This window comes from Manis pentadactyla, chromosome 3 (genome assembly GCF_030020395.1).
Source record: "Manis pentadactyla isolate mManPen7 chromosome 3, mManPen7.hap1, whole genome shotgun sequence".
Lineage (NCBI taxonomy): Eukaryota > Metazoa > Chordata > Mammalia > Pholidota > Manidae > Manis > Manis pentadactyla.
In genome coordinates, this window is record NC_080021.1 from 188,618,744 (window position 1) to 188,638,184 (window position 19,441).

Consider the following 19,441-nt stretch of genomic DNA (forward strand, 5'->3'; position numbering starts at 1 on the left):
TGTTGCTTACTGACCAGCTGTTCCTGATCTCCCTACTAGCCACCTCAATACCCTCAAAAGCCACCCAAGCAGACCACCAAAGACCTTTGGACAGCCCTTCGGAATGGGAAGTGTGGTTGCCTCTTCTGAAAGAGAGACCCAAATGCTCCTGACCCCTACTCCTGTCATCCAAAGATGAGTTTGGGCTTTTGCTGAGATGGACTGATTGAATACATTTGTTAAAATTCATCAGATTTCACATTGATTATATGTAAACTATTCATTAATAGAGCTGATTTTTTAAAAAGTAGCTGCAGAGCATAATTTTTCTTTATATATAGAACAGTCCAAACACGGAACCCTTTGCATGGATAAAGATAAAGGATCTAAGACTTGGAGTCAACTCACATCATTTTATGATTTATTTTGCATATTGGACTCTGGACTCTTTCCTAAAATTTCCTGCTCCAACTGTCCAACTGGCACTCTTTCAACTGAGAGCTCCTTTTTACATCTTTCCCATCTTAAATGTGGACCAGAGGATGTTATGAGCACTGTAGAGTCCAAATTGGGTCTGGCTGTATTTGAGGTCTATTAAATGCACTGCAGTGTTTGGAGCAGACTGGAGGGGAGAGAAGGGAGGATCTGAAATAGACTGAAATACTGCAGTGGGCATGGAGAGAAGTGCTAGGAAGAGATATTTGAGCAGGGTAAGTCAGGGACTAGACATGACAGTAAAAGAGAACAGTGCTCAAAGGAGACTTGAATAGTTCACCATTGCCTTTGGAGAAAAGCCCAAACTCCTGAGCATGGGCTGTCAGGCCTTCTGGGATCTACTTCCTATCTACCTTTTCATTGCTCAGTATGTCTTTTCATTGAATCAAAAACTCCTCATGCACTCTTACTACACTGATGGACAGTGACTGCAACAAGGTATGGGGGGGAACTTGATAATATGGGTGAATTGTAGTAACCACAATGTTTTTCATGTGAAACCTCCATAAGAGTGTATATCAATGATACCTTAACAAAAAAAATAGATAAAAAATTTTAAAAAAATCCTCATGCACAAGCTTCTGTCTTAACCTAGTAGGCACTCCATGAAAGTTTGTTGTTTCAAAGCATGTATTAAATATATACTGGTTGATTGTCCATTCACCAACAGATGGACATTTGTGTTGTTTCCATTTTTTGCTACTACAAAGCTGCTATGAATATTCTTGCCCAGGTCTTTGTGTGGACATACACTTTTACTCCTCTTGTAAACCCTGGAAATGGAATTTGCTGAGTCATATTGTATGTTTAGTGTATCCATACAATGTAATACTATTCAGCAATAAAAAGACATGAATTATTGGCAAACACAACAACATGAATGGATCTCAACATACTTATACTGAGTGAAAGAAGCTGGACAGTCTCCTCTTCCCCCCAAAACACAGCACATATGGTATGATTCCATTTATATAAAATTCTAAAAAATGCATACTATAGTGGCAGAAAGTAAATCAGCAATTAAAGGGCAAGGGACAGAATGGCACAAAAGTTGAGAATTGTAAAGGGGCATGAGGAAACTTTTGGAGGTAACGGAGGTACTATTTTTATGGCGGTGATAGTTTCACAGCTGTATACACATGTCAAAACATCAAATTCTACGATTTAAACATGCAGCTTATAGTATGTCAGTTATACCTCAATAAAGCTGTAAAAATGTACTGGTTGAATAAACAAGTAAATGCATATGGAATAAATTCAGAGAAGTGTTCAAAGTTGGCTTAAGGAATACAAACCAGTACACCCAATAAATATTGGTAGAATTAATGTGCAGAAGAAATAGGGAATAAACACTAAGTGTTCAATAATTTTATAATGAATGAGTTTGACAAATATTTATGTCATGCTTAGGTGCGAGGTACTATCTTAGGCTCTGGGAATAGATTAGGGAACAAGACAAAGATCCCTGTGCTCACAGAGCTTTAATTTAAGGAGGATAGTAGACATTGAAAAGATAAATAAAACACATATAGACGCTAAGAAGAGATACAGGTGAGGAGACGGGGAATGTCAGGGAAGAAGAATGACGTTTTTGAGAGTGTAGCCACCTGCCTTTGAAAGGGTGACGCTTGAAACTAGACCTAAAGTAAAGACATCCAGACCAGGTGGATGTCTAGGAGAATAAAAAGCAACTGCCCCAGAACTGAAGAAAAAATGAGCGAGAGCGAATGAAACGTCTATAGGGTGAGTGAACTCAACAGCAGGGACGCATGCATAAGCGATGGGGAAGTCTTGCCGGGTAGAGGCTCCCGGCCTGCCTGTACTTGCGTTGTCCACGAGGAGGCGCCCTTGAGTCCGCTCCGTAGTCCCGCGGACGGCGCGTAGGTGTGCACGTGCAGAAACCGCTAGGCGGCGTCGGTTTCCTTTTTCACGCGCTGGGGCCGGAGCGGGCCTACGTCATCGCGGTGCCCGCGCGTGCGCAGAGGACAGGCCGGCCTGCCCTCGGAGCGGGGCGGGGCCGAGCAGGGCGGGGCGGGGGCTCGAGGTGGTTCCCGACCGCGGCGGTCAGCCAGTGAGGGGAAACCGAAAGTGGGTGGCGGCCGGGACTGAATCCCTGGCGGATACAGCGGCGGGAGCTGGGCCCAGAGGCGCGGCGACGGGCCGTGGGTCCCCGGAACGAGGTGAGCGCAGGTTCTGCGGCTGCGAGCGCGACAGGTGCCGGCCGACGTGGGACGAGGTTTCGGGGGGCGCAGCGCACCTGGGTGCCTAGCGGGAAAGAGTTACGGGCGGGACTCGAACACAGGGAATGCCCGGGTCCCGACCCCCGGAAGCCCTGCTGTGCGCCGGGGGAGTAGGAGCGGATCCGCCCCTCCGGCCGCTCGGGCAACTCCGTGCGCTGGGGAAGTGCAGCGGCTGGGCTGTGGGCCCGGGGCGGAGGGGCTGACCAGGAAGTGGTTCCCCGTGCCTGAGCCCCAGCTGTTTGAGCTGTGTTTCACCCGGGAGCTTTAAGTTCCTTGAAGGCACGGACCTCCTCGAGGCCCCTCCAGTATGCAGGACACAAATATTATCCACTCCTCTCAAACCGAGAGCACCGGTGGGCACAGAGCTCTAAGGGAGGAAGGAATCATGAATCCATGAACGAGTTGTCTTAACTTTCACCAAAATGCAACAGGGTCAGGTTCTCAGATTCATCATCTTAATGGTTGTGGACTTGGAGCTCGCACAACTTTTCTGGGTATAGTACTTTTCCATTAATAACCAAGAGTACCACGCAAAGAGCAAGAACGGGAAATACTTATATTAGAAAAAGTCCTGGCCCAAAAGGATTTTGATAATCACTGTACATAACAAAACAAACCACTCGTCCAGGTCATCCCTCTCCTTCCCAACCCCCCATTGTGCAGGTGGAAAAATTGCCGAAAGGTGTTCTGCCTACCGATTTGCATCAACTTAAAGACAGAAGTGAAACTTAGACCCCAATTCCCAGCTCATTCTGGGCTGCCTTGAGCGTAGGTGTTGCATACAGCAAATAGTGTGTGCTTCGCAGACCTAGGATCTGGGGTTCTCTTAACTGTGTGATCTTCAAAGAATTACATACTTTGAGCTTGGTTTTCTATGTGACAGATAGAAATAACTTACTTTGCAAGACTTTCGTGAGATAACTACTGAAAAATCCTTTCATTTGTAATGATAGTTAAGAAATGTTAACTCTTCCTTCCACCAAATTTCCCATATTTTACATAATTCTATTTCAGTTTCTTGGAGTCAGGGACACATCTTTAAGTTCTCTGTATGATATAAATTGACACGTTGTGGAGATTTTTGCAGTTCCACTCAACTGACATTTCATTGAGCATCAGTAATGCAACACACCTGCCCCATGCAAGGAATTACAACGGGAGGCCAGCTAGGTTAGAACCCACATCTCCTGTGCCCCAGCCCAGGGCCCTTAATGGCAGTCAGCCTTCCTCATTGCTAGTTAAACAGAGTGAGACTGTGAGTCAGCAGTTGGTCTTGCCTTTGGATTTCAGTCCCTGTAGATTGGAAATGGAATGTAATGCCTGCTAATGCCCTTTTAAGTATACTGGTTGAATGTGGCTGAATGTACTATTGTATTTTGTACCAAAGGATTTAAACTTTTTGAAGGACCTCTAAGTTCCCTGTGCAATGTAATCTAGTTGGAGACTTAATATGAATGTAAAGGAAAAACACTTGAAAATCCAACTCCTAAGTGCCTACTTGCTGTGTTTTGGGTTTTTTTTTCCTAATGCTATTTTCAAGAATTGAGATTTGATGTAGAATGAGTGCTTTGCATCTGCACCTTCACAGTCAGCAGATAAATACAGAAAGGACAGAAGTTCCTTGGTACTTGAGTGAAATCTAATTTCATATTTACGTGAGTTGGCTTTTCTTTCTGTATGCAAAACCTACTTTCTCTGCCTTTACTACCAACTTTGTGCTTTTGAAACTTCATTCTTTTTATTATTACCCTATTGGACCAAAATGTTTTTAAAATTTTGTCTTTCAAACAAACTATTTAAAAATAATTTGTGTCATCATTTTAAGCTGGGAAGTGTATATATGCCAATTAGAGCTTCTGATCAGCACAAGATACTTAGTGTGACCCCAAAGCAAACTCAGAATTTTAGCTGCGCAGCTTTGCCAGGAGGAAGCAAACCATGGTTTCTGTTTGGTCTGTGGACCTCATTCCAAAACTTGAAGGACTCCAAGGAAAGTTGAGAATCACCTATCTTGGCCAACTTCTTTCTCTTGCATAAGAAAAAGGAGACGTGAAGTGCCTCTTCGAGTCACAGCTAATTAGTAAAAGAACTAGGATTAAGACCCAAAGTCCTAACCAAACCACTTTATTGTCTCAGAATTTCTTCTCTAGTATATAGATTTATGGAAAACCCTTACTTGTAGATCCATAGTGTGTAGTTAGTAATATATATATATATATACACACAAATATATATATAATTTGGAGTTTGAAGTTACAATAATAAAAAAGAAAACTGCTCCCTAAGATGTACTAAAGAAGTGTATCACCACCTGAGGGTATTAATTACTATCTTTCCTTTTTATAAGACTTGGTAAAGGGGTAATCAAATGGTAACAGACTACACTGTAATTAGAAAGAAAGGATTAATTGTTAAACTGTCACAAGATGAGAAATCATCCAGGGTCTTAAAAATCTTCCTGCTCTTAGACTCAGTTTATTGATTTGTAAAATGAGTTTGAGACAGATTAGATGATGCAAAATCTTTTCAGTACAGACATTGTGAACTTTGAGGGCCTGGCTTGTTGCTAAAATCGTGTCTTCAAGAAGGGCAACCAGTTACTACAAGGATATGACCAAAGAGATACTAAAAATTGATTAACTGACTAAAGAAAGTGAGAGAGATTACTTGGGGATTTCAGTTACCCTAATAACTCATCTGATTTGTTTTGGGATTTAGTGCCACTCTACAAACTCAAATTTGTGGCATAAAAAAATGCAATGAGGAAGATGACAAACAGAACAGTTGGAAATAGTTGAGAAAAAAGAAACTTAGAGAAGAGAAAGCATAGATGAGAGCCAGACCAACACAGCTAAAGGTCATTGAGCACCAGTACTGAGGAAACTCAAGCAATAGGAAGCAGATAACATGCAAATGATTGAGCCAGGCAGGCTCAGTTGAGGGTAAAGGCTGTATCTAGATTTTACCAAAGCCAGGTTCTGCAGAGTAAGTCTTTCTTGGGACCATTTTGGGGTGTATCAAAGAGAAAAGCTATGAATTTACAAAACACAATTTTGAATGTGAGAATTACTGTAGGCTGTTTAAACTATCTAAATCTTGCTTCCCTAAAGATTGTCATCACTTTCCTCTACTCCTTGCTCCACTTCTTGTATATTATTAACACTTGGTGGCATTCACGATGAATTGTGTAGCCATGAGAAAATGAACAGAATGAAACAATAGATGTTGATTGCCACCATTGACTTTTTGCAACAGTTGGCAGTTCTTTTGGGTTTTGGTGCCACACACTTGAAATCATAATGTGGCAGATCCGTGTTTTGTGCCACTAAGGGCTAGTCCATAAACATGCCCAGGATCTCTGTCGTTGTTCCCTATCTCAAATTTACTTTCAGAAACCCACTCTTATGTATTTGGAGCAGCTGTCTTAAATGAAGTCCTAAGTTTGGGAGCCAGAAGACCTGGGTTCTTGTGGTTCTGGCTATAAAAATATGTGAGACCTGGAATAATTTCCCTGGGACTCAGTTTTCTCATTTATAAGGTGAAGAGTTTGGAGACAGTGTGAAGTGCCCACCAGCATGCCGTGCTCCTCTCAGCTCCCTACTCTGATGTGGAGCCCCAATCCTCTGCTGCTTTTCCAAGCCAGGCAGTTGCAGGGACATGTGGGGTTGCAGTCTAGCAGCGACTCTCTGCTCTCCAACTCTGTCTAAGTAGTAAGTGACTTTGGCCTTCAAGTAAGGTGAGAAGTCTTGGAGGAGATCTAGCAGCTTTCTTACCAGGCTTCCCCATTCATTAGTGTATTAATGAGGCAAGTAAGCATATCTGGGAAAATTGTGGTATTTCAAATTTAATGCTGTACTACAAAGTTCTCCAGTATACCAATGCTTATCTCATTGTACTCTTAGCCATTTAATGCATATTTTCGTAGGTAGTTTCCCATCCATACCCTGCTTCTAGGTAAATTTATTAAATAACCACTGGATGCCAAGCACTGTGGTAAGTACATACAACTCTACTTTTGGCACTTTTTATTCAGAAAAAAGGCAAGGAAAAGATGAAGAGAAAGAGTGATAGGAAGGAAGTGAAAGTCAAGTGCAATTTGTTGTGATTTGTTGTGGCCAGTTTCTTCCTCCTTGAGATCTTTGCTGGCTGACCTTGGTCATTTTTATTTTTATTTTTATTTTTTTTATGTTCAGTGTTTTTTATTTTCTAAATTAAAAAATTTTATAGTTACCATACAGTATTATATTACATTCAGGAGTACAACATAGTGATTGACATTTATATCCGTTAAAAATGTTCACCACTGTAGTATAGCTACCACCTGTCATCTTACAAAGTTGTTACAATATTACTGACTGTATTTTATGTTCTGTATAATTTATGTTCCTATAAGTTAAGTTTGTACCTCTTAATTTTCTTTGTCTGTCAACATTTAGAATGTAAATTTACCTCGAAGAATATCTTTAATGGGAACTCTACGGCTTAGAAATGTAGTGTTTTCAATATCATTCAGCTTTAGTCTTTAAGAAAATTTTTAAAAATATTTTTTAATTAAGGTTTCATTGATACCCAATCTTTCATTTTTTAAATTAAGGTATCATTGATATACAATCTTATGAAGGTTTCACATGAATAACATTGTGGTTTCAACATTCACCCATATTATCCAGTCCCCCCCATACCCCATTGCAGTTACTGTCCATTACTGTAGTAAAATGCTAGAGTCACTACTTGTCTTCTCTGCTGTACTGCCTTCCCCGTGACCCCTCCTACATTATGTGTGCTAATTATAATGACCCTTAATTCCCATCTCCCTCCTCCCCACCCACCCTCACCATGCCCTCCCCTTTGGTAACCACTAATCCCTTCTTGGAGTCTGTGAGTCCGCTGCTGTTTTGTTCCTTCAGTTTTGCTTTGTTGTTATACTCCATAAATGAGGGAAATAATTTGGTACCTGTCTTTCTCCACCAGGCTTATTTCACTGAACATAATACCCTCTACCTGCATCCATGCTGTTCCAAATGGTAGGATTTCTTTTCTTTAAATGGCTGAATAATATTCCAGTGTGTATATGTACCACATCTTCTTTATCCATTCATCTACTAATGGACATTTAGGTTGCTTCCATATCTTGGCTATTGTAAATGGTGCTGCAATAAACATAGGGGTACATATATCTTTTTGAATCTGAGATCTTGTTTGCTTTGGATAAATTCCTAGGAGTGGAATTTCTGGGTCAAGTGGCATTTCTATTTTTAGGTTTTTTGAGGAATCTCCATATTGCTTTCCACAATGGTTGAACTAATTTATACATTCCCACCAGCAGTGTAGGAGGGTTCCCCTTTCTCCACATCCTCGTCAACATGTGGTGTTGTTTGTCTTTTGGATGTTGGCCATCCTAACTGGTGTGAGGTGATATCTCATTGTGGTTTTAATTTGCATTTCCTTGATAATTAGTGATGTGGAGCATCTTTTCATGTGCCTGTTGGCCATCTGAATTTCTTCTTTGGAGAATTGTCCGTTCAGATCCTCTGCCCATTTTTCAATCAGATTATGTGTTTTTTGGGTGTTGAAGCATGTGAACTCTTTATATATTTTGGATGTTAATCCCTTATTGGATAAGTCATTTACGAATATATTCTCCCGTACTGTAGGATGCCTTTTTGTTCTGCTAATGGTGTCCTTTGCTGTACAGAAACTTTTTAGTTTGATTTAGTCCCATTTGTTCATTTTTGCTTTTGTTTCCCTTGCCCAAGGAGATGTGTTAAGAAAAAAGTTGCTCATGTTTATATTCAAGAGATTTTGCCTATGTTTTCTTCTATGAATTTTATGGTTTCATGACTTACATTCAGGTCTTTGATCCATTTTGAGTTTACTTTTGTGTATGGAGTTAGACAATAATCCAGTTTCATTCTCTTGCATGTAGCTGTCCAGTTTTGCCAACACCAGTTGTTGAGGAGGCTGTCATTTCCCCATTGTATATCCTTGGCTCCTTTATCATTTATTAATTGAGCATATATGCTTGGGTTTATATCTGGGCTCTGTAGTCTGTTCTATTGATCTATGGGTCTGTTCTTGTGCAAGTACCAAATTGTCTTGATTACTGTGTCTTTGTAGTAGAGTTTGAAGTTGGGAAACGTAATACCCTCACCTTTGTTCCTCCCTCTCAGGATTGCTTTGGCTATTTGGGGTTTTCTGTGGTTCCATATGAATTTTAGAACTATTTGTTCTAGTTCATTGAAGAATGCTGTCAGTATTTTGATAGGGATTGCATTGACTCTGTCAATTGCAGGATGGCCATTTTGACAGTATTAATTCTTCCTATCCATGAGCATGGGATGTGTTTCCATTTATTGGTATCTTCTTTAATTTCTCTTATGAGTGTCTTTCTTTCAGGGTATAGGTCTTTCACCTCCTTGGTTAGGTTTATTCCTAGGTATTTTATTATTTTTGATGCAATTGTAAATGCAGTTGTTTAACTGATTTTCTGCTAGTTCATCACTAGTGTATAGGAATGCAACAGATTTCTGTGTATTAATTTTGTATCTTGCCACTTTGCTGAATTCAAATATTAGTTCTAGTAGTTTTGGGGTGGATTCTTTAGAGTTTATTTTATGTACAATATCATGTCATCTGCCAACAGTGACAGTTTAAATTATTCCTTACCAGTCTGGATACCTTTTATTTCTTTGTGTTGTCTGATTGTTGTGGCCAGGACCTCCAGTACTATGTTGAATAAAAGTGGTGAGAATGGGCCTCCTTGTTGGGTTTTTCTTTTTTAATTTTTAATTTTGGTATCATTAATCTACAATTACATGAAGGACATTATGTTTACTAGGCTCCCCCCTTCACCAAGTCCCCCCCACATCCCCATTCACAGTCACTGTCCATCAACATAGTAAGATGCTGTAAAATCACTACTTGTCTTCTCTGTGTTACACAGCCCTCCCCGTGCCCCACACACACTATACATGCTAATCATAATGCCCCCTTTCTTTTTTCCCCCACCCTTATCCCTCCCTTCCCACCCGTCCTCCCTAGTCCCTTTCCCTTTGGTAACTATTAGTCCATTCTTGGGTTCTGTGCTTCTGCTGCTGTTTTGTTCCTTCAGTTTTCTTTTGTTCTTATACTCCACATATGAGTGAAATCATTTGGTACTTGTCTCTCTCCGCCTGGCTTATTTCACTGAGCATAATACCCTCTAGCTCCATCCATATTGTTGCGAATGGTAGGATTTGTTTTTTTCTTATGGCTGAGTAATACTCCATTGTGTATATGTACCACATCTTCTTTATCCATTCATCTACTGATGGACACTTAGGTTGCTTCCATTTCTTGGCTATTGTAAATAGTGCAGCAATAAACATAGGGGTGCATCTGTCTTTTTCAAACTGGAGTGCTGCATTCTTGGGGTAAATTCCTAGAAGTGGAATTCCTGGGTCAAATGGTATTTCTATTTTGAGCATTTTGAGGAACCTCCATACTGCTTTCCACAATGGTTGAACTAATTTACATTCCCACCAGCAGTGTAGGAGGGTTCCCCTTTCTCCACAACCTCACCAACATTTGTTGTTGTTTGTCTTTTGTATGGTAGCCATCCTTACTGGTGTGAGATGATAATCTCATTGTGGTTTTAATTTGCATTTCTCTGATGACAAGCGATGTGGAGCATCCTCTCATGTATCTGTTGGCCATCTGAATTTCTTCTTTAGAGAATTATCTATTCAGCTCCTCTGCCTATTTTTTAATTGGGTTATTTGCTTTTTGTTTGTTGAGGTGTGTGAGCTCTTTATATATTTTGGATGTCAACCCTTTATCAGATCTGTCATTTATGAATATATTCTCCCATACTGTAGGATACCTTTTTGTTCTATTGATGGTGTCCTTTGCTGTACAGAAGCTTTTCAGATTGATATAGTCCCATTTGTTTCCCTTGCCCGGGGAGATATGTTCAAGAAGAGGTCACTCATGTTTATGTCTAAGAGATTTTTGCCTATGTTTTTTTCTATGAGTTTTATGGTTTCATGACTTACATTCAAGTCTTTGATCCATTTCGAATTTACTTTCGTGTATGGGGTTAGACAGTGATCCAGTTTCATTTTCTTACATGTAGCTGTCCAGTTTTGCCAGCATCATCTGTTGAAGAGACTTGTCATTTCCCCATTGTATGTCCATGGCCCCTTTATCGAATATTAGTTGGGCCATGTATGTTTGGGTTAATGTTTGGAGTCTCTATTCTGTTCCATTGGTCTGTGGCTCTGTTCTTGTGCCAGTACCAAATTGTCTTGATTACTGTGGCTTTGTAGTAGAGCTTGAAGTTGGGGAGTGAGATCCCCCCACTTTATTCTTCCTTCTCAGGATTGCTTTAGCTATTCGGGGTCTTTGGTGTGTCCATATGAATTTTTTAACTATTTTTTCCAGTTCATTGAAGAATGCTGTTGGTAGTTTGATAGAGATTGCATCGAATCTGTATATTGCTTTGGGTAGGATGGCCATTTTGATGATATTAATTCTTCCTAGCCAGGAGCATGGGATGAGTTTCCATTTGTTACTGACCTCTTTAATTTCTCTTAAGAGTGTCTTATAGTTTTCAGGGTATAGGTCTTTCACTTCCTTGGTTAGGTTTATGCCTAGGTATTTTATTCTTTTTGATGCTGTTGTGAATGGAACTGTCTTCCTGATTTCTCTATTAGTTTATTGTTAGTGTATAGGAAAGCCACAGATTTCTGTGTGTTAATTTTGTATCCTGCAACTTTGCTGAATTCCGATATTAGCTCTAGTAGTTTTGGAGTGGAGTCTTTAGGGTTTTTTATGTACAATATCATGTCATCTGCCAACAGTGACAGTTTAAATTATTCCTTACCAATCTGAATACCTTTTATTTCTTTGTGTTGTCTAATTGTTGTGGCCAGGACCTCCAGTACTATGTTGAATAAAAGTGGTGAGAATGGGCCTCCTTGTTGGGTTTGACCTGTCCTTTCAAACCATCATCATATTGGGCTTCTGTTATGCTTTAGTCCTAAGATTTCCATTAGTGAGTAGAATGCATTTATCAGAGACTTTTCAAATTAGATTTTAAATAAGTGATTGCTAACCACCCCCAAATGTAGCTGGGGAAGAGTAGGCCACAGTAGTGAGGCAGTAATGGAACAGGTGCTCTTTCTAGAAAGTAGGGAAGGAGTAGGCTGTAGAACTCCCTTCTCGGGTGAAGGGCAGGTCCATACTGAAACACCAGCTGGGGAATTTAAAGTGGCTCTGAGTGGGAGTAGCCAGCTCTACAAAACAGTCCAGTTTGATCCAGGTACACTGCTCACACCCAGGTTGGTGTATTCCTACATGTGTGCTGACCACCTGGCATACATTTACTCACAATCTGTACATAATTCATGGTCAAGAGCCACCTAGATAATGCAGATATACAAATGTGCAAAGTCCAGTTTTACTCAGAAGAGCTCTAGAGGAATAGATGGGAAGGATTAGGTTTTAAAGAAAAGAAGGTGGGGAAGTTGGAGGTTAAAAAGATAAGTTGGAGAGCCTTGGAATTAGGAAGTCACTAAGTGATCCTTTACTTTCTCCTCTGGAACTTAAAACTTGACCAACCTCCATTATGCTTTTTCCTATATAAGGAAATAACTATATAGTAAAAGTTCAGTGATCTTTGACTGTTGAGTCACAAACTGTTGCAGAGCAAAGCATTTCTCTTTATAATTAGGAGTTTACTACTTAAGAGTCAGAATTCATACTTCAGGTTTAATATCTGGCAACCTTGAAAGCAGGTCTTCAGGCCGTCCTCTCTTTCCCACTCCCTGGCATGCTCAGAGTGTAGTTGGACATCACAGGTAATGGAGGTACTCAGACTCTACAGCTGTCATCTTTCCCTGCCATGAATTTTCTACCTTGTCTTTAGAGAGCCTGTCTCCAGCTATCCCACAAACTTAGAATCCATACCATCCCTTGAGTAGGCCAAGTCTACTGTTGACTTTACACCAATGTTTTTTTCTTTTTTTGCTTACGGTCTGTTTTGACTTTCTTGTCTCCTATTGTTAATTCTTTAGGGTTTTGCCTGTTGCTTTTGTGGGTTTTTTTTTTTTTTTTGGCTTTTAAAATTTTTTATATTTTGGTATCAATTACATGAGCAACATTATGGTTACTAGTCTCCCCCTATTACCAAGTCCCCACCAGATACCCCGTTACAGTCACTGTCCATCAGCATAGTAAGATGCTATAGAATCACTACGTGTCTTCCCTGTGTTGCACTGCCCTCCCAATGCCCCCCACCCCTACACCATGTGTTCTAATTGTAATGCCCCTTTTTCTCCCTTCTCCCTCCCTTCCCACCCATCCTCCCTGGCCCCTCTTCCTTTGGTAACTGTTATATGGTAACTGTTAGTCCATTCTTGGGTTCTGTGAGTCTGCTGCTGTTTTGTTCCTTCAGTTTTTTTCTTTGTTCTTATACTCCACATATGAGTGAAATCATTTGGTACTTGTCTTTCTCTGCCTGGCTTATTTCACTGAGCATAATATGCTCTAGCTCCATCCATGTTGTTGCAAATGGTAGGATTTGTTTTCTTCTTATGGCTGAATGATATTCCATTGTGTTAATGTACCACATCTTCTTTATCCATTCATCTACTGATGGACACTTAGGTTGCTTCCATTTCTTGGCTATTGTAAATAGTACTGCAATAAACATAGGGGTACATCTGTCTTTTTCAAACTTGAGTGCTGCGTTCTTAGGGTAAATTCCTAGGAGTGGAATTCCTGGGTCAAATGGTATTTCTATTTTAAGCTTTCTGAGGAACCTCCATACTGCTTTCCACAATGGTTGATCTAATTTGCATTCCCACCAGCAGTGTAGGAGGGTTCCCCTTTCTCCATATCCTCGTCAACATGTGTTGTTGTTTGTTTTTTGGATGTTGGCCATCCTAACTGGTGTGAGGTGATATCCCATTCTGGTTTTAATTTGCATTTCTCTGATGATTAGGGATGTGGAGCATCTTTTCATGTGCCTGTTGGCCATCTGAATTTCTTCTTTGGAGAATTGTCCGTTCAGATCCTCTGCCCATTTTTCAATCAGATTATTTGTTTTTTGGGTGTTGAAGCATGTGAGCCCTTTATATATTTTGGATGTTAATCCCTTATTGGATAAGTCATTTACGAATATATTCTCCCGTACTGTAGGATGCCTTTTTGTTCTGCTAATGGTGTCCTTTGCTGTACAGAAGCTTTTTAGTTTGATTTAGTCCCATTTGCTCATTTTTGCTTTTGTTTCCCTTGCCCAAGGAGATGTGTTAAGGAAAAAGTTGCTCATGTTTATATTCAAGAGATTTTGCCTATGTTTTCTTCTATGAATTTTATGGTTTCATGACTTACATTCAGGTCTTTGATCCATTTTGAGTTTACTTTTGTGTATGGAGTTAGACAATAATCCAGTTTCATTCTCTTGCATGTAGCTGTCCAGTTTTGCCAACACCAGTTGTTGAGGAGGCTGTCATTTCCACATTGTGTATCCATGGCCCCTTTATCGTATATTAATTGACCATGTATGCCTGGGTTAATATCTGGACTCTCTATTCTGTTCCATTGGTTTATGGGTCTGTTGTGCTAGTACCAAATTGTCTTGATTACTGTGGCTTTGTAGTAGAGCTTGAAGTTGGGAAGTATAATCCCCACAGCTTTATTCTTCCTTCCCAGGTTTGCTTTGTCTATTTGTGGTCTTTTGTGATTCCATATGAATTTTAGAACTATTTGTTCCATTTGAAGAATGCTGTCGGTATTTTGATAGGGAATGAATTGAATCTGTAGATTGCTTTAGACAGGATGGCCATACCTTTCCACTTTTAACCTATGCATTTATATTTAAAATAGGTTTCTTATAGATAGTATGTAGGTAAGTCTTGCTGTTATATCTACTCTGCCAGTCTCTTTTTATTGGGGTATTTCCATCATTTATATTTAATATAATTATTGGTATGGTTGGCTTTAAATCTAGTGTTTTGCCCTGTAGTTTCTCTTTTTTCCTGCCTAATTTTTTTTACTTTGACTTGTTTTTTGATTAAATTTTTTATTCTTTTATCTTTACTATTGATATTAGTTTTACTTCTTTAAAATATCAGTGGTTGCTGTAAGGTTTACAACATATGTCTTTTTTTTTTTTTTTTGAGATGGCATCTCTCATATTTATTGATCAAATGGTTGTTAACAACAATAAAATTCTGTATAGGGGACTCAATGCTCAATGCACAATCATTAATCCACCCCAAGCCTAATTCTCGTCAGTCTCCAATCTTCTGAAGCATAATGAACAAGTTCTTACATGGTGAACAAATTCTTACATAGTGAATAAGTTCTTACATGGTGAACAGTACAAGGGCAGTCATTAGAGAAACTTTTGGTTTTGATCACGCATTATGAACTATAAACAATCAGGTCAAATATGAATATTCGTTTGATTTTTATACTTGATTTATATGTGAATCCCACATTTCTCCCTTAGTGTTATTGTTGTTATTATTATTATTAATTATTTTTAATAAAATGCTGAAGTGGTAGGTAGATGCAAGATAAAGGTAGAAAACATAGTTTAGTGCTGTAAGAGAGCAAATGTAGATGATCAGGTGTGTGCCTATAGACTAAGTGTTAATCCAAGCTAGACAAGGGCAATGAAACATCCACGGATGCAGAAGATTTCTCTCAAAACGGGGGGTAAGGTTCTAAGCCTCACCTCTGTTGATCCCCAATTTCTCACCTGATGGCCCCCCTGCAACTGTGCCTGTCTTAGGTTGTTCCTCCCTTGAGGAATCTTATCCGTCTCTGGCTAACCAGTCATCTTCCAGGGCCATACAGGGAAATGTAAAGTTGGTAAGTGAGAGAGAAGCCATATTGTTTGAAAAGGTTAGCTTTTTACTTCTTTGCATATTTATGCCCTGTGGCTTTTATGCCCAGTATTTGTCTTGAGGTATCTTTACCACTTGGAAGAATTATGATACTCTGTAAGTTCGATATGAGGCTCGAATTCTATTTAAGGGTTGTAATTAGGAAGGAAGAAGAAAAGCTATAGGAGTAGCAGACGGAAGAAAACATGGGAAGATTGATTATTTCTTTGACATATCTTCTTGTAGAGTAACTTAAGCATGTATAGGTTTTAAACTATTAATTAAATTGCGTACACACATGAACATAATAGGAATACCTTTACATAACCAAAGCAGACCTATAATTACCAGCCATCTCCAGTGAAACCAAGAAAACCAGTTAGGCACCCTAGGCATTTGTGAAAACTTACCTATGATATGGTGGATATTGTCCAACTGAACTTGAATAGTCTGAGAGAAATCAGACAAATTAAAACAACCCATTCCTGGGGACTGTTCACATCCCATATGTTCTTTTAACAGTAGATAGTCTGTGGTCGTTACAACATATGTCTTTATCACATTCCTCTTTCAAATAATATTATACTACTTAATATATAGTATAAGAATCTTCAAATTGTGTACTTCCAGTTTCTCTCTCATTATTTGTGCTGTTTTTATACATTTTACTTTTACATACATTATACACCCTGTGTAAGAGAACATTGTTGGTGATGGAAATATCTTTATCTTGATTGTGATGATGATTAAATGGGTGTATGTGTTTTTCAAAACTCAAACACTACACATAAGATGACTGAATTTTACTGTGCATAAAGTATACCTAAATGAAGATTTTAATATGTAAATATATATATGTGTATATATGTGCATATGTCTATCTATTTACAGAGAGAATAAGGATATAGACCCTGTATCCTGGGTGTCCAAAATGAATCCACTTTCTTCCTCTTTTGCAAACCTGCCTCTTTCCGTCCTCAGTGTGAGTCCACCATGCTTCTAAGCTAGAAACTTGGGAACCTCCCTCATCATCCATTCCAGTTAATCAATTCCTGTTGAGTCCACCTCTTGATTACCCTTCAAATAGGCTTTTTGCTTATTCTGAAGGCCCTGTATTTTTACAACTCATTAATCTTTCCCCTCCAAGTTATCTTCCCCACTACTGAACATTCATCTTTCTAAAATACTGAGCTAATCACTTTATTCCCCTATTTAAAATCTCTCTATGGCACCACAATATGTTTGGTAGAAATGCAAACATGTTAGCATGATATGGTGGTTCCTTCTGGGACTGCTGCTTCCCACCTCTCCCATCTCCGTCTTTCAGCCCTCAGCTTGGAGTCTTTGTTTAATCACGCCCAGCCACTTACCTGCCTGGAGTTCTCAGAACCAACTATGTACTTCTTTCTTACTTTTCTGCCTTTTGAACTTTCTCTTTCCCTTTACTTGGGCTGAGACCCCCTCTGCCAACACACATGTACAGAAACCCACACCCTTTTCCTCCTTGTCAGGGTGAGTCCATCCTGTCCTTCAGGACTCCATTCAGGCCTCCCTCATCTGGGAAACATTCCTTGATGTCCTCTCTCCCCAGATTAGTCTTTGTGCCCTTCTGACTTCCCCCGTGTTCTCACAGTATTCTGTGCTTTTCTCTACCATGACAGGTATTTCCCTGTGGTGTAATAGCATAGAAAGTATTCAGTAACAATTATTTAATTATTTACAGAATCTTCTAGCAGTTCTAGTAACCTTCTACTCCATTCTTACAGGTGAAGATGCCGGAAGCAGATCTGGTTTCAAAAATGCTACGAGCTGTTTTACAGTCTCATAAGGATGGAATAGCATTACCCCAGCTCCAAGAAGAGTACAGGTCCTTGACTGGAGACTGGATCCCCTTCAAGCATTTAGGTTACCCTACTCTAGAAGCTTATCTGAGAAGTGTGCCAGCAGTTGTCAGGGTAGAGACCAGTCGATCTGGAGAGGTAAGAAGGTAACTGTGTGTGTCAAAAGAGGGGAGGTAGTTGTTAATTGCTGTCTGGTGTTTCCAACCTTAAAACTAGGAGAGAAGTCAAAATGAAAGGTACGAGTTGGGTGGTTTGAGATCACTAGTTAAAGAACAGCATCCAAAGCACAGCCTGGATCTGATGTTTTTTGTTTTGTCCCTCAAATCCTTTCCATTGTAAAAATAAGATTTTAATCACATTAAATAAAAAAAGTTAAAGTTTACCCAGTCTCAATGTCCAAATAAAATAACCATACTGGAGGCCTTAACTGCCTAAATTCACATCTAGCCCTTATAAAGCTGCTGTAGCTGTTTTTGTCCTGGTTGCTAATGACCTCCTAACTAAAATCTAGTAGACATTTTTAGATTCTTATCATCTGTCCTCACTCCTGTCTGTCCCTCCTGCTAGACCCTAGTTCAATCCCTAATTGATCTTTCAGCACTTTTGATTATTACAGTGCCCTTCCTTGTCTTTAGCCTCTTCTCTCTATAGACTGTTCTCACCTTCACACCAATATGATCATATTATTCTATAATTTTAAATCCTCTAGTTCCTTTGGAAGGATATTTTAAATATAACGTATTTGGTGGTGGCAAGTAAATTTTTCATTGCATGTATCATGTGACCTAGCAGTTACATTTCTTGCTATCTGCCCATTGTACCGTATGAGAGAGGTGGGCAGACCACCATCTAAAAGACAGAAAAGTAGCCTTCCCCCCCAAGAAAAACCACATTATTCTGGGCACATTTCTGTATGTTGATGAGCAGGTCTGGAGCATTTCTTACCAAAACTTAAAATAGTGGTTCCTCTGTGTGGGAGGGAAGGAGAGGCAGTGGATAGAGGAGGAAAAAAGAGGACCACCATCAGGAGAGTGGTCAAAGGGGAGGTTCACCTAATCTGCAATAATCTGCTTAAGGAGCAGGTATAACTTTATTAGGTATTATGTTAATAATGAAACTTGCTTCAGCATCCCTGTTCCTCCCAGACAGATTTAACTTCTCCTTTCTGTCTACTTGGCACCTTGTAATATACCCAGTGTGACACTGGACACAGTGCTTTCTATTTATTCTCTTGCCTTTCTCTTTTTCCTCCCTTAATTTCTTGAGAGTGAGAGATTATTTATTCACCCCTAAGAGTTGCTGCTTAATAAATGTGTGTTGAATATATGAATAATTAAATGTCTGGGTGAATTAATAAATTAGTGCTTCACATAGTTACTATACTGTAATTTACTCAACTCTATTCCCTCATTGTGGACATTTTTAATGTTTCCAGGTTTTAACTATTAAAATAACCAAATTTGTAAAATAATATTTGGGTATCTAATTTTTTATTCTTTTGAATTATTTCCTTGTAATATATTTTTAGGGATACAAATGCTGGGCCAAAGAATAAGAGCATGTTTGGTTTATAGTGTAAAACCTCATTGCTTTCCTGTTTGTGATTAAATTTACAATCAAACTTTCTAACACTAGATTTGGCTTTAGAAATTGTCTAGTCCCAACAGTCTACATGCTTTTTTTGAAGTCTTTTTTCAAATATCCTACCTATCACACCCATTTTTTTTTTAAGGATAAAAAGCTAAGCTGCTCTGTTTTAAGCAGACGCTGAAGGGCCAGGGCTCTGTCCGCCCTGCCCTGCCCTCACACCTGTGTCACTCTTTGGTCCCTAAGAAGTCTCCATGGAATCCTGTGGCTCCGTTAGGCAGTTTGAAAGCCCCAGATTCAGCCCCACTCGTGTTTTACAGCTGAGAATACTAAGATTTGGGACCCAAATTGATTTGCCCCAGGTCATCCAGCTAATCAATTGCAGTGGCAAAACTAGGATTTAGTAGTTTTGAGAGAGAATAAA

The 19,441-nt window shown here is 39.5% G+C and overlaps 1 protein-coding gene across 1 annotated transcript in view; it reads left to right on the plus strand.

Moving 5' to 3' along the window:
* Positions 1-2,492: 2,492 nt before the first annotated feature.
* Positions 2,493-19,441, plus strand: part of TDRD7 (tudor domain containing 7) — a 77,031-nt gene continuing 60,082 nt past the window's right edge. Inside the window, exons 1-2 of the mRNA XM_036888546.2 lie at positions 2,493-2,654; positions 17,356-17,568. Coding sequence (XP_036744441.2) covers positions 17,362-17,568 — 207 coding nt within the window. The 5' untranslated portion in view covers positions 2,493-2,654; positions 17,356-17,361. The remainder of the gene's footprint in view (positions 2,655-17,355; positions 17,569-19,441) is intronic.